We start from the raw sequence: 15629 nt of genomic DNA on the forward strand, positions 1-15629 counted from the left end.
TGAGATTGCATCGTCTGTGGACCTATTTGGGCGGTAAGCAAATTGGAGTGGGTCAAGGGTGTCAGGTAGGGTGGAGGTGATATGGTCCTTGACTAGTCTCTCAAAGCACTTCATGATGACGGATGTGAGTGCTACGGGGCGGTAGTCGTTTAGCTCAGTTACCTTAGCTTTCTTGGGAACAGGAACAATGGTGGCCCTCTTGAAGCATGCGGGAACAGCAGACAGGGATAAGGATTGATTTAATATGTCCGTAAACACACCAGTCAGCTGGTCTGCGCATGCTCTGAAGACACGGCTGGGGATCCCGTCTGGGTCTGCAGCCTTGCGAGGGTTTACACGTTTAAATGTTTTACTCGTGTCGGCTGCAGTGCAGGAGAGTCCGCAGGTTTTGGTAGCGGGCCGTGTCAGTGGCACTGTATTGTCCTCAAGCGAGCAAAGAAGTTGTTTAGTTTGTCTGGGAGCAAGACATCCTGGTCTGCGACGGGGCTGATTTTCTTTTTGTAATACGTGATTGACTGTAGACCCTGCCACATACCTCTTGTGTATGAGCTGTTGAATTGCGACTCTACTTTGTCTCTATACTGACGCTTAGCTTGTTTGAATAGCTACACTGTTTGTATTCGGTCATGTTTCCGGTCACCTTGCCCTGATTAAAAGCAGTGGTTCGCGCTTTCAGTTTCACACGAATGCTGCCATCAATCCACGGTTTCTGGTTTGGGAATGTTTTAATGGTTGCTGTGGATACGATGCACTTGCTAATAAACTCACTCACCGAATCAGCGTATTCTTCAATGTTGTTGTTTGACGCAACGCGGAACATATCCCAGTCCACGTGATTGAAGCAATCTTGAAGTGTGGAATCAGATTGGTCGGACCAGCGTTGAACAGACCTGAGCGCGGGAGCTACCTGTTTTAGTCTCTGTCTATAGGCAGGGAGCAACAAAATGGAGTCGTGGTCAGCTTTTCCAAAAGGAAATGGAATGGGATCTCTCTCCCGCTCAAAAAGTGGTCTTCCATGCTTGCTTTCAAATCAAATCAAATTTGATTAGTCACATGCGCCGAATACAACAGGTGTAGACCTGTAGATGCTTACGTATGAGCCCCTAACTGATAGTGCAGTTTAAAAAAATACGGATAAGAATAAGAGATAAAAGTAACAAGTAATTAAAGAGCATCAGTAAAAAATAACAATATATACAGGGGGGTGCCGGTACAGAGTCAATGTGCGGGGGCACTGGTTAGTTGAGGTAGTATGAACAGTTGAAATCGGAAGTTTACATATGCTTAGGTTGGAATCATTAAAACTCGTTTTTCAACCACTCCACAAATTTCTTGTTAACAAACTACAGTTTCGGCAAGTCGGTTAGGACATCCACTTTGTGCATTACACAAGTAATTTTTCCAACAATTGTTTTCAGACAGATTATGGGTCTTCCAAATGGACAATGACCCCAAGCATACTTCCAAAGTTGTGGCAAAATGGCTTAAGGACAACAAAGTCAAGGTATTGGAGTGGCCATCACAAAGCCCTGACCTCAATCCTATAGAAAATTTGTGGGCAGAACTGAGCAAGGAGGCCTACAAACCTGACTCAGTTACACCAGCTCTGTCAGGATGAATGGGCGAAAATTCACCCAATTTATTGTGGGAAGCTTGTGGAAGGCTACCCGAAACGCTTGACCCAAGTTAAACAATTTAAAGGCAATGCTACCAAATACTTATTGAGTGTATGTAAACTTCTGACCCATTGGAAATGTGATGAAATAAATAAAAGCTGAATTAAATAATTCTCTCTATTATTATTCTGGCATTTCACATTCTTAAAATAAAGTGGTGATCCTAACTGACCTAAGACAGGGAATTTTTACTAGGATTAAAAGCCAGGAATTGTGAAAAACTGAGTTTAAATGTATTTGGCTAAGGTTAGGTTAATAAATAGAGAGAGACTAACTGTCGAGAGGGAAAGAGGTTAATAAATAGAGAGAGAGACTAACTGTCGAGAGGGAAAGAGGTTGCCAACACTTCCGCTTCCTACTGTTTGCAGATACTGGGTCTGTGTTTCAAATGGCACCCTATTTCCTACATAGTGCATAGGCCCTGGTCAAAAGTAGTGCACTATACAGTGTACATGGAATAGGATGACATTTCAGATGCACCCCAGCAAATAACTGGATTACTTCCGGATTAGTCTGATATTCAAGATGACTTATGGTTTGTTAGTGTGTTTGGCCCTGAAGGCAATTTTTTAGCCTATAGGAGGTTGGACACACGATGAGACACTGCACATAAAGAAATGCCTTCTGTCAGTGTCACCTAGTTCTGTCAATCCATATGATTACACACACTCACAGACGCACACACACACAAATAAAACACACACACAGCGTCTCCTCCTTTAGATACAGAGTGAAGTGAGGGACCAGAATGAAAATAGAAAAGCCGAGGCCCTCTAATTAGGACCCAATATGCCACATGTGCTGCCCTTCAAAAAGCCTGAATGCTGTCTGATGTTTGGGAGTTCCATCCTCGGTTCCTGTCTGGGCCAGGAAGAAATATTCCCAGGATACTTTGCAAAAACAAGGTCCACATATTCATAGACCTTACGAATAGAGTAGGGCATTTTCAATTTAGTGTGAAGTTACTAAGAAGTTGCCCCTAGACAGACTCACTTTGATAGTTTCAGGTGGCACCCCAGGATCAGGTGCCTTCTCCAGGTACGTGGTCAGGTCCTGGTCAACGTGCTCAAAGACCAGGGTCAGCTTGGTCTCACGGTCGGTCCGAGACACAGTACACACATCGAACAGTCTGCAGAGAGAGAGAGGCAGAGTGAATACTGCTGCTTAGCATTGTTAATGTCAGTCAGATATTATGGTAACACTTATATAAAATTATCTATAAAGGGTTTGTAAAAGGATCACAAGTAGTCCATAAAGTAGTTCACAAGTAAATAGAGGTTATAAAGTCATCCGTCTTTAATTTAAGAGGAATAACAAAGTATTTTCATGTATAACCACCATCTATGACAAACCATATTTTCCCATCTAAACTGGCTTCTGAAATATAGATAGACACTTGATAGGATCCCTAGCATAATTCAATACCTGGGAGAGATCTAATCTATTTAAACAATGTAGCTTCAGTTGGGGGGGGATTTGTTCATAGTGTCAGTTAACTGTCCAGGGTCCAATTTCCCAAAATCATCCAAAGCATAGGATCCTATGGTTCTAAAATGAACTTAGCCTTACAATGCTTTTGGGAAACCAGGCCCAGACTAGTTTTCCTGACAGTTTTGAAAGAATGCAAGCAATGCTTTCACATACTGGGCCTTGTTAGCTAAACGAAAGGAACCGATCTGAAATTCCTTACTCGTGACTGATGGACATTTTGGCAACATGATCTCCTAGCCCTTATTCCAGTATGTGTGCAATAGCGGACTACACAGTACAGTAACCACAATAGGATCCGTTGAGAGTTGAACACCTTGACAGAGTGATTGATTTGGCATTCTCCTTATTAAAAACATGCAACTGTAACCGGCCAGGCTGATATTGATTACTGCATTGTTGCGTTTAGAGTTTGCAAGAAAGGCATTTCACTGTACTTGTGCACGTGACATTAAAGCGTGAAACTTGAATCCAGGTCTCCTTGATGCCACAAGACCTCTTAGTCCACTGAGCTAAAGCCTAGGCAATATATCGGGGAGCAAACGCAAACGCTTCAGGTCTCAGACAAGGTTACACATCAAGCAGGCATACACTATATGTACAAACGTATGAGGACACTCCTTCAAATGAGTGGATTCTGCTATTTCAGCCAAACCTGTTGCAAACAGGTATATAAAAATAGAGCACACAGCCATGCAATCTCCATAGACAAACATTGACAGTAGAATGGCTTTACTGAAGTGCTCAGTGACTTTCAACGGGGCACCGTCATAGGATGCCACCTTTCCAAGTCAGTTTGTCAAATTTTTGTCCTGCTAGAGTCAACTGTAAGTACTGCTATTGTGAAGTGGAAACGTTGAGGAACAACAACGGCTCAGTGGCAAAGTAGAAGTTCTGTCCTTGGTTGCAAAACTCACTACTGAGTTCCAAACTGCCTCTGGAAATAACGTCAGCACAATAACTGTTCGTTGCGAGTTTGGGTTTCCATGGCCGAGCAGCCGCACACAAGCCTATGATCACCATGCACAATGCCTAGCGTCGGCTAGTGTGGTGTAAAACTTGCCGCCATTGGACTCTGGAGCAGTGGAAAGCATTCTCTGGAGTGATGAATCACTCTTCACCATTTGGCAGTCCGATGGACTAATCTGGGTTTGGAGGATGCCAGGAGAATGCAACCTGCCCCAATACATATTGCCAACAGTAAAGTTTGGTGGAGGAGGAATAATGGTCTCGGGCTGTTTTTCATGGTTCAGGCTAGGCCCCTTAGTTCCAGTGAAGTGAAATCTTAATGTTACAGCATACAATGACATTCCAGATGATTATGTGTTTCCAACTTTGTGGCAACAGTTTGGGGGAAGGCCCTTTCCTGTTTCAGCATGACAATGCCCCCAGGCACAAAGCGAGATACATACAAAAATGGTTTGTCGATATCGGTGTGGAAGAGCTTGACTGGCCCACACAGAGCCCTGACCTCAAACCCATCGAACACCTTTGGGATGAATTGGAACACCGACTGCGAGCTAGGCCTAATCGCCCAACATCAGTGCCCGACCTCACTAATGCTCTTGCAGCTGAATGGAAGCAAGTCCCTGCAGCAATGTTCCAACATCTAGTGGAAAGCCTTCCCAGAAGAGTGGAGGCTGTTACAGCAGCAATGTTCCAACATCTAGTGGAAAGCCTTCCCAGAAGAGTGGAGGCTGTTACAGCAGCAATGTTCCAACATCTAGTGGAAAGCCTTCCCAGAAGAGTGGAGGCTGTTACAGCAGCAATGTTCCAACATCTAGTGGAAAGCCTTCCCAGAAGAGTGGAGGCTGTTACAGCAGCAATGTTCCAACATCTAGTGGAAAGCCTTCCCAGAAGAGTGGAGGCTGTTACAGCAGCAATGTTCCAACATCTAGTGGAAAGCCTTCCCAGAAGAGTGGAGGCTGTTACAGCAGCAATGTTCCAACATCTAGTGGAAAGCCTTCCCAGAAGAGTGGAGGCTGTTACAGCAGCAAAGAGGAGACCAATTCCATATTAATACACATGATTTGGAATGAGATGTTCTACGAGCACGTGTCCACATACTTTTGTTGTTGTGTAGTTCCGACCCATTTCCTTTAGGCATGTTTAGCCTCCTGCCCACTAACCCTATCCTTTAGCCTCCTGCCCACTAACCCTATCCTTTAGCCTCCTGCCCACTAACCCTATCCTTTAGCCTCCTGCCCACTAACCCTATCCTTTAGCCTCCTGCCCACTAACCCTATCCTTTAGCCTCCTGCCCAGTAATCCTATCATTTAGCCTCCTGCCCAGTAATCCTATCCTTTAGCCTCCTGTCCACTAACCCTATCCTTTAGCCTCCTGTCCACTAACCCTATCCCTTAGCCTCCTGCCCACTAACCCTATCCTTTAGCCTCCTGCCCACTAACCCTATCCTTTAGCCTCCTGCTAACTAATCATATCCTTTAGCCTCCTGCTCACTAACCCTATCCTTTAGCCTCCTGCTAACGAATCATATCCTTTAGCCTCCGGCTCACTAACCCTATCCTTTAGCCTCCTGCTAACTAATCATATCCTTTAGCCTCCTGCTCACTAACCCTATCCTTTAGCCTCCTGCTAACTAATCATATCCTTTAGCCTCCTGCTCACTAACCCTATCCTTTAGCCTCCTGCTAACTAATCATATCCTTTAGCCTCCTGCTCACTAACCCTATACTTTAGCCTCCATCCTGACAACGCCAATAATAATGTTGTAGCTACATTATATCTATTTTAAGAGGGAAACCCTTGGCGACTCCTGAGCATCCAACACAATACATTAACATTGTGGGTGTATTTTTACTAGGTGACAAACCGAGCCCAAACATACAGATTATTTGGGCAGTTGTGCCATGGGGAAGCGTTGGTGAAAGCCTAGAGAAGACGTCCAGTGTCAACCTCAAAGAGCCGAGGACGACGACAAAGATTCCTTCAGGAGCACCAGGGCAACGCGTGATGCGTCATGGCAACTGAAGCAGTCTGGACTGCCCATGACCGACCCCTAGATGTGGTTGAGCAGCATCTCTCACCATGGCAACCAATCCGTGTGTGTGACAAGAACGTGGATGGAATTTATCCACTCACTGACATCGCTCTATCATTGTTTCAATGACACTATGGGGCCAATAAGGTCCGTATCCCACATATCTTTTATGCAGTAATTCTTAGATTTAATAAAAAATGTGTCATATTTACAGTGGAATCCGTATTTCAATAGCTTCAAATATTTCGAAAGAGTCAATAGGTCTGTAGTAATAACAGTAAAATTGCAGTTGATGTCTGTGTAATCTCTGTGAATTGTCTTGAAGTGAAGCATGGGAAAGCTGCTCCACCTGGTAGTCCTTTTCTTTTCCCCTTGTAGCCTAAAGGGAATATGCACTGTGCCACACCCCCTGTTAACAAAGGCTTGTAAATCCTGCACTGAGGATTCAAGGTATTATTGCCATACGCCCATGATGTCACAGAACGAGCGAGCCACCCTGTTGGAAACTTGGGGTTAAACGCCCCTCAGAACCGTGATTGTTCCACTACAATGCAGCCTCTCGCCAGACACTGAACATATGGGATGACTAATGGGCGTCATTCTTAAACATCCAGGGGTTGGCTGGCCTGTAGTTACACAGTAGGTCCAGAATGCACCCTGCTCAGCGCTCACTCTCTCCCGCGTTGTTTAGCTTTACAGAGAGACCAGACCAGATGCCCTTTGGTGTGGATTTGAGCTTGGGCTAACGTATAGGAACCAGAATTTTACAGAATGGGAGAAATTAACATACCACAAAGTATAGGGAGTAAGGACACATTGTGTCATCATTTAAATCTGTCGAACCTTCGATGTGTGGAATCTCTATGAAGAATAGATGAATTTATTCAGCTGAAGAGAATAATAGAGGCTGTAGTGTGACAAACAGCGCTTAGAATAACATTTGTACAGTATTATTAAAAAGTTTCATACAAAAGTACTCAATCTCTCATTATATGCTAAATGGCAAGGTTAGACCTTGAGCTGGGCCGGTAAATGACGTGGTTTCTCTGCCGAACTGAACTGACCTCCAAATTGGACCATGGGAGGATACAGTTGCAAAGCATAACAACCCCTGTATGTTGTCTTGTGGCCTGGAGGACTAAAAACAACACATCTTATATGTAGACTACTGGAATGGGGGCAAAATCAGCCCAATACAGTATCTCTTAGTGTGACTCGATGCACAAAATGGTTCTTTCTTATCAATCCCAACCGCAGTTCATTGACTTCCCAACAGCAGTTCATTGACTTCCCAACAGCAGTTCATTGACTTTTCTGTGAAATTCCACTCTAACCAGCGATGGGGATGACTTTACCCATGACTTATTTAGGTTGATTAATCTGGTGAACAGATATCACCCAAGAATGTCTATCACAGGTGCTGCACACAAAGAAACCTTCCAGACACACCAAGCTGGATTAAACATAATGAACAATCTACTGTATGGCACTATACTATCACCAGGATCAAAATGGGGTCAAAACAACAACTTTTCCAAAGGTCAATAAGGCAACTCCATATACCGCTTGCAAAGCATTATGCAGTAGTTTGTTGGTTGCAACGTGGTCTCAGAGCCTTTTTTAAATCTTTCAATCTGAAAGACTCCATTTAGTATAATATATTATGTTTCGTATGGTGTGTACTCATTTGTGGATGTCCATCACCTATTTCGTCTGATACTGTATGTTAGGAATTACAATTTGTATTATATGTTACTAATACAATATGTTACTAATTTGCTAAATGTACAATATGTTACAAACTCTAGCTAGGTGGCTAGGGAAAGGGGGATACCTAGTCAGTTGTACAACTGAATGGATTCAACTGAAATGTGTCTTCCGCATTTAACCCAACTTCAGAGGTGTGGGGGGCTGCCTTAATTGACATCCACATCTTCAGCGCCTGGAAAACAGTGGTTTAACTGTTCAGGTGCAGAATGACAGATTTTTACCTTGTCAGCTCAGGGATTTGAGCCAGCAACCTTTAAATTACTGACCCAACACTGTAACCACTAGGCTACCTGCTGCCCTATGGCTAGATGGCTTACATTAGCTCGCTAACGTTAGCTAGGGTTAAGGTTAAGTTTAGGAGTTAGGTTAACCCCAAGAGTCGATGTCCGCACCCCGCATAAATCGAATTAGTATAATACAAAAATCTCCATACAAATCTGTCAGTTTAAGACAGAAATATCTGTTTTGCATTGTGATGCGTGTCAATCTACCACATCCGCCATTGTCGCACTTCCTCATCTGCAGTGGAAGGTGACAGAGCTAGACCAGGAGGCATCCCGAAAATCGCTCTTCTGACAAAATTGTCTGTAGCGCCTGAACGGTTTGGCCTACAAACTATTGTGACCCCTCTATGGAAAGATCACGAACACGATGGTGTTCTCTGTTTGCTCTACGACCCCCACAAGTGGGACTCATCTGAAGTCGGTACAGCCGATCTGCCAACTTCTGTCTGTAGGGTCCCAACAGTTTGGGATACACATTAATATGACCCCTCTGCAGAAATATGAGACTCTCACGAACACGTACATGCCAGTTTTGCTCTAGGACAACCACGGGCCTCACAAGACTTGTCTAAAGCAAAAGTTATTTATACATCTGTCAGCAATGGGTGTGGCTGAAATAGTCCACTAATAATCCACTAATTTGAAGGGGTGTCCACAAATGTTTTATATATATGTGTATATAATGTATTTACAGTATATAGACTGTTTAGTGCCAAAGATATGGGGTTACAAAAATGTACAAATAAAAAAGACTAACTTTCCTGATCTTTCTTATATCGCTCAGCTATAGGACAAACGCTTCAGAAGAAACTTCCTACAGATGTTTTGGGGGGGGGACTAGCTATCGTTCCATGTAGTGAATTTGTTATTCAATGCATTTGTATGGGCTAATAGCAGTAAGGCCAACAAAAAAAAATGTCATCCAATTTTTTTTTTTCATACTTCAAGGGGTCTTAAAATTCTTGATCAAATAGTTAGTGATCCTTGGTAAGACCTTCTTAAAACTATTCCATATAGTTTAGTAGAACCCACCCACATCCCAACCCACCCCCGGCTTAAAACTATTCCATATAGTTTAGTAGACGTTGGCATTATATGGCCACCCATCCACCCATGTAACCATATCAAATGTAACATATCATACTAAATGGAGTGTCTTGGAATTACATACAGATCATACTAAATGCTCTGAGAGCAGGTTGTTTAAAGAGATACATATCAGGGGTTATAATAGCATATGGTTGAAAAGATAATGCAACATCTGGGAGATTGTTAGATGCACCCCCCTCCATCTCTTCTTACCTGACCACGTTGGGGTGTTCGAATGCCTCCAGTTGCCTCAGTACCGCCACCTCACGGATGGTCGAGAGGGGCATCCCTTCCTCCTCCGTCTGTACCCGAACTCGTTTTAGGGCTACAAAGCGTCCCTCGTTCTTCAAATCTCGTGCCTTGTACACCTTTCCATACGCTCCTTCCCCAATCTCGGCGACGGGCTCGTACTGTTGTGCTACACTTTCTTTGTCCATTTTTGCGTCTTTTTTCTTTTTCTTGTTGAGAATATTGCGGGGAATCCCAACGAACGTAACGAACCAGGGTTATTACAAAGCCATCCTCACAGAAAATAGTTGTTGGCGCGGGCAATGCCTAAATTAAAGGAAGACAGAGGTAGCAGAGACATCGTATATGTCTGTCTGTTTTTGGTTAAACGGAGGTCCACAACATTGTGTCATCAAGTTTAGTATTATTCCGACTATCAACACGAGAACCCCGATGCGTTCTACTTGATCCACTCCCACTTCATTACGCGTATGAATCTCTTGTCCTCCTAGTTACCTCACATCACACATCTGGCATCTCTAAAAAAAATGTTTTTTAAAACAATTTTACATAAGTTCTCTGCAGAATGCAGAATGCAGTACATATTACAACAATAAGGTCATCTTTCTGTTCATGCGTAATCACAGATATGTAGACGAATGAGTCAGAAAAACAAGCAAACCAACTTGAATGAATACAATATAAACTCTGCAAACTCAGTTATAATTATTATACAAATATTTTTTCCAGCCTCCGATATCTTTTCCCAAATGTTCCAGTCTATTATGGTTTATTATAGGCGACAAACTTTTGCGAGCACGTGGTTGTCTACTGATTGTATTGTCTGAACTTCCTATAGTCCATTTAACCACATCTCTCATTTTCCATGTCATTAATAGTGTTGTGGTTTAATAATGCAACTTGTTCGCTATGCGTTTTTTGCACGGCAACTTTTTAAAAATATATATAAACATTTAAAATAGCCTACAACAATTAAAACATTGCAGCATCGTAATTGGCAACTCATGCTTTTAAAATATCACAATAAGTACATTCATGCAAAATACATTTTTCTACACAAAAAGTAAAATATGAATATTTCAGCCTACCTTATTTTATGTTATCAGTGAAATTCGCAATTGGTCGTGTCCATGAATTTATGAAACATGCCCCCTTTGGATAAGTGTTCACACTAAAACACAACACATCACAGATCCCTCACTGTCACGCCGGGCCACACAGGTAGTCGGATGGAGCAGCTTCTGTAACCCCCATCCCTCAGCAGTAGGCTCACCACCTCTGCAACTGCAGCTCAAGCAAAGCAACTATAATACGGGGGAGTTTTTTTTTTTTTTTTACAGAAAAACACAGTGCCTACTGCAACTTGGGGGGGTCATAGGACAAAAGCGTGATATATTCTCCAAGCCACGCTTTTCTCAGTTTTTCCCCTTTTTAACTCTTTTCCCCATGTATCCCTGGATATGCAACGCTTGCCTGTGAGCTCCGTCTCTTCTTCGCTTTCCCACGCTGGCTGAATGTGCCTTGACCCCCTTCAGATAAGTTTGACACAGAGCAGGAACATTTCCGCATTCCTCCCGACTACAAAGACTAACCGCCTCCTTTTTCGTTATGTTGCCCTCCTTGGTTCTTTATCATTCATAGTTCTCTCTCGGGTTTACCTCAGAGTCAAAACCAGCAGCACCACAGGGGGGAAATCTGGGCGGCAAGAAACGTTTATTTTAATGGAACATTTGATCTATCCGGGCCATTGAAAACGATTCCATTGACAATACACCAGCGGGGAAGAAGGGTGACAAGCTCGCCTTTGGCCCATAAGGTCAGGTTCGGTTCAAGGACTTGTGACTTGGGTTGTGTCAGGGGGTGATTCTCCTTCAATGACTGTATGGATTCTCGCAAGGCACTCACCCCTTCGAGGGTGGTCATTTTCAATGTTTTCAATGCTTCATCTTCATGTGAGATGCCCCCCATGATGAGTTTTTTTTGTGGCCCCCATCAAAGTTGCCCATCCCTGGCCTGGGTGATATTCATTTTGGGAAAAAATAAATACCGGTATGTAAATTATCCAATTAAAATATGTATATTATTATAATTTATGGCACATAAAATAATATCGATGAACATAAGTGTTATGTGTCTTTCAAAATTGGGATGAAAAGTGATTTATCCAAAACTGTTATGAGATTTCTGTTAGGCCTCTTTCAGGTGTGATAATACGATATATAATTGAATAATAAAAAACTAAATCAACAATAACTTTTTTGTTTGTTATGCATGTCAATGGATATTCTGTTTTTTACATGTTCTTTAGAATGAATCCATGGGCTTTTGTGACAATCAGTGACAATAGATTTAGTATCTGGTAGCTTATATAACCACAATAACTTAGAATGTTTTTATTTTATTCTAAATCTATTAAAGTGTCACAAAGTAGCCTATAGCTGTGGGTCATGCCTAGACAGGATACAGCTTTTGTCAAATTTACTTCAAAAGGTTTTTGGGTATTTTTATTTTTGCTAACCCTAACCATTTTTCTAATATTAACCTAATTATTTTAACCTGCTACGTTAATTATCCTAACCTGCTGTGTTAATTATCCTAACCTGCTACGTTAATTATCCTAACCTGCTACGTTAATTATCCTAACCTGCTATGTTAATTATCCTAACCTGCTACGTTAATTATCCTAACCTGCTGTGTTAGTTATCCCAACCTGCTGTGTTAATTATCCTAACCTGCTGTGTTAATTATCATAACCTGCTGTGTTAATTATCCTAACCTGCTGTGTTAATTATCCTAACCTGCTATGTTAATTATCCTAACCTGCTATGTTAATTATTCTAACCTGCTGAGTAAGTTCTCTTAAGCTGCTACAAAAAGTAAAATCTGACAAAAGCTGTATGCTTTCTCGTCAAAACCATTAAAAAAAAACTTTTTTCTGGTTCCTGGTCCAACCTGAACCTTTATAGTTTAGACTGGAGCATAACATGACGAGACTTGATGTCAGATTATCCACATGAAAGATGCCTTAGTATCATACCTTTCTTTAAAGGAGAAGATCAGAGCAGGAGACGAAAGTTCCAGCAAACATTTCCTCAGAAAGTTATCTTGTGTACTGCTATCATTTTGAGAATGTAAGACTTTTGATTGTCATGTAACGGTTGTCGTTGGTGGAAGAAGGAGAGGACCAAGGTGCAGCGTGGTACGTGTTCATCATTATTTTAATAGCACACTGAAAAATACAAAAACAACAACGTGAACGAATGAAACCGAAACAGTTCTGTCTGGTACAGATACGAAACAGAAAACAACTACCCACAACTCAAGGGCGAAACCAGGCTACCTAAGTATGGTTCTCAATCAGAGACAACGATTGACAGCTGCCTCTGATTGGGAACCGTACCAGGCCAAACACATAGAAATACAAACATAGAACAAAACATAGAATGCCCACCCCAACTCACGCCCTGACCAACCTAAAATAGAGACATAAAAAAGGAACTAAGATCAGGATGTGGAATGTAATTTGATTTCAATGGAAAAAGTAAATCTGGGGTGGGGGGGGATTGGAGGGCAAAATGAGTCTGAAGTAGCCAATCCCACCCACCCTAGCCAATCCAAAATGCATCATTAGCATTACAAAGAAAGCACACAATACAGGCAACGCATTCTGAACCAATAACTATAAACGTGGACATTTCTATTGTAGCATCATCATTGTCTGCTTTACATGAACGCTGAGAGAGCCATCCCCCAGATCTAATACATTAGAATGCATGCTCCTTCTTGAGCTGAAAAACAAACCATTGAAGTTCCTCTGTTGTGTGTGGTAAGTAAGTACAGACACACATGCACACACACATTACCATGCTCATTGCGATTGTAACGTTGAAACATGAATAACTTTCTCACATTATTCTCAAAAATCATTACTCAAAAATACTCTGCAAAGATGAATTGTAAACACAGGGCACATACGCTTGGGAATCTCCTATCTATAAGTCTATGAATGTTAATTTCATTATTCATCAGCATTCATCTCTTCTACTTCTATGCATTTGTTGTTTGTGGTTATTCTATTACTATAGATTCATGCATAACACAGAGGTGAAGGTGTTATAACTCAGAGGTCAAGGTGTTATAACTCAGAGGTAAAGATGCTATAACTCAGAGGTCAAGGTGTTATAACTCAGAGGTCAAGGTATTATAACTCAGAGGTAAAGATGCTATAACTCAGAGGTCAAGGTATTATAACTCAGAGGTCAAGGTGTTATAACTCAGAGGTAAAGATGCTATAACTCAGAGGTCAAGGTATTATAACTCAGACGTAAATGTGTTGTAACTCAGAGTTAAATGTGTTATAACGCAGAGGTAATTGTGTTGTAACTCAGAGGTAATTGTGTTGTAACTCAGAGGTAAATGTGTTATAACTCAGAGGTAAATGTGTAATAAATCAGAGGTAAATGTGTTATAACTCAGAAGTAAATGTGTTATAACTCATAGGTAAATGTGTTATAACTCAGAGGTAAATGTGTTGTAACGCAGAAGTAAATGTGTTATAACTCGGAAATAAAGTTAGAATTCAGAGGTCAAGGTCTTATAACTCAGAGGTAAATGTATTAGAATTCAGAGGTAAAGGTGGTATAATTCAGAGGTAAATGTGTTATAACAGAGAGTTAAAGACTCTATAACACAGAGGTAAATGTGTAATGACTCAGGTAAATGTGTTATAACAGAGGTCAAGGTGTCAACTCAGAGGTCAAGGTGTTATAACTCAGAGGTAAATGTGTTATAACTCAGAAGTAAATGTGTTATAACTCAGAGGTAAATGTGTTATAACTCAGAGGTAAATGTGATATAACTCAGAGGTAAACGTGTTATAACAGAGGTCAAGGTGTCAACTCAGAGGTCAAGGTGTTATAACTCAGAGGTAATTGTGTTATAACACAGAGGTAAATGTGTTATAACTCAAGAGGTAAATGTGTTATCAGTGGTGTAAACTACTTAAGTACAAATACTTTAAGTACAACTTAAGTCGTTTTTGGGGGTATCTGTACTTTACTTTACTTTACTAATTATATTTTAAACTTGGACTTTTATTTCATTACATTCCTAAAGAAAATTATGTACTTTTTACTCCATACATTTTCCCGACACCCAAAAGTACTCGTTAAATTTTGAATACTTAGCAGGTCAGGAAAATGGTCCAATTCACACACTTATCAAGAGAACATCCCTGGTCATCCCTACTGCTTCTAATCTGGATGCTCACTAAACAGAGAACATCCCTGGTCATCCCTACTGCTTCTAATCTGGATGCTCACTAAACAGAGAACATCCCTGGTCATCCCTACTGCTTCTAATCTGGATGCTCACTAAACAGAGAACATCCCTGGTCATCCCTACTGCTTCTAATCTGGATGCTCACTAAACAGAGAACATCCCTGGTCATCCCTACTGCTTCTAATCTGGATGCTCACTAAACAGAGAACATCCCTGGTCATCCCTACTGCTTCTAATCTGGATGCTCACTAAACAGAGAACATCCCTGGTCATCCCTACTGCTTCTAATCTGGATGCTCACTAAACAGAGAACATCCCTGGTCATCCCTACTGCTTCTAATCTGGATGCTCACTAAACAGAGAACATCCCTGGTCATCCCTACTGCTTCTAATCTGGATGCTCACTAAACAGAGAACATCCCTGGTCATCCCTACTGCTTCTAATCTGGATGCTCACTAAACAGAGAACATCCCTGGTCATCCCTACTGCTTCTAATCTGGATGCTCACTAAACAGAGAACATCCCTGGTCATCCCTACTGCTTCTAATCTGGATGCTCACTAAACAGAGAACATCCCTGGTCATCCCTACTGCTTCTAATCTGGATGCTCACTAAACAGAGAACATCCCTGGTCATCCCTACTGCTTCTAATCTGGATGCTCACTAAACAGAGAACATCCCTGGTCATCCCTACTGCTTCTAATCTGGATGCTCACTAAACAGAGAACATCCCTGGTCATCCCTACTGCTTCTAATCTGGATGCTCACTAAACAGAGAACATCCCTGGTC

The 15629-nt window shown here is 41.8% G+C and overlaps 1 protein-coding gene across 3 annotated transcripts in view; it reads right to left on the reverse strand.

The window, feature by feature from the left end:
- The window catches only part of LOC112259968 (cyclin-dependent kinase 6), an 81509-nt gene extending 69947 nt beyond the window's left edge, over positions 1–11562 (reverse strand). The window contains exons 1-3 of one of the 3 annotated variants that reach the window (XM_042295221.1): positions 10647–11562; positions 9523–9864; positions 2670–2805 (exon numbers count right to left, since the gene is read on the reverse strand). In XM_042295221.1, the coding sequence (XP_042151155.1) occupies positions 2670–2805; positions 9523–9746 (360 nt within the window). In that variant the 5' untranslated portion in view covers positions 9747–9864; positions 10647–11562. Of the gene's footprint in view, positions 1–2669; positions 2806–9522; positions 10077–10646 lie in introns of all 3 variants that reach the window. The other 2 variants (XM_042295220.1, XM_024434688.2) reach the window with 2 other exon arrangements.
- Positions 11563–15629: the final 4067 nt, after the last annotated feature.

Source organism: Oncorhynchus tshawytscha, linkage group LG13, assembly GCF_018296145.1.
Source record: "Oncorhynchus tshawytscha isolate Ot180627B linkage group LG13, Otsh_v2.0, whole genome shotgun sequence".
NCBI classification, from domain to species: domain Eukaryota; kingdom Metazoa; phylum Chordata; class Actinopteri; order Salmoniformes; family Salmonidae; genus Oncorhynchus; species Oncorhynchus tshawytscha.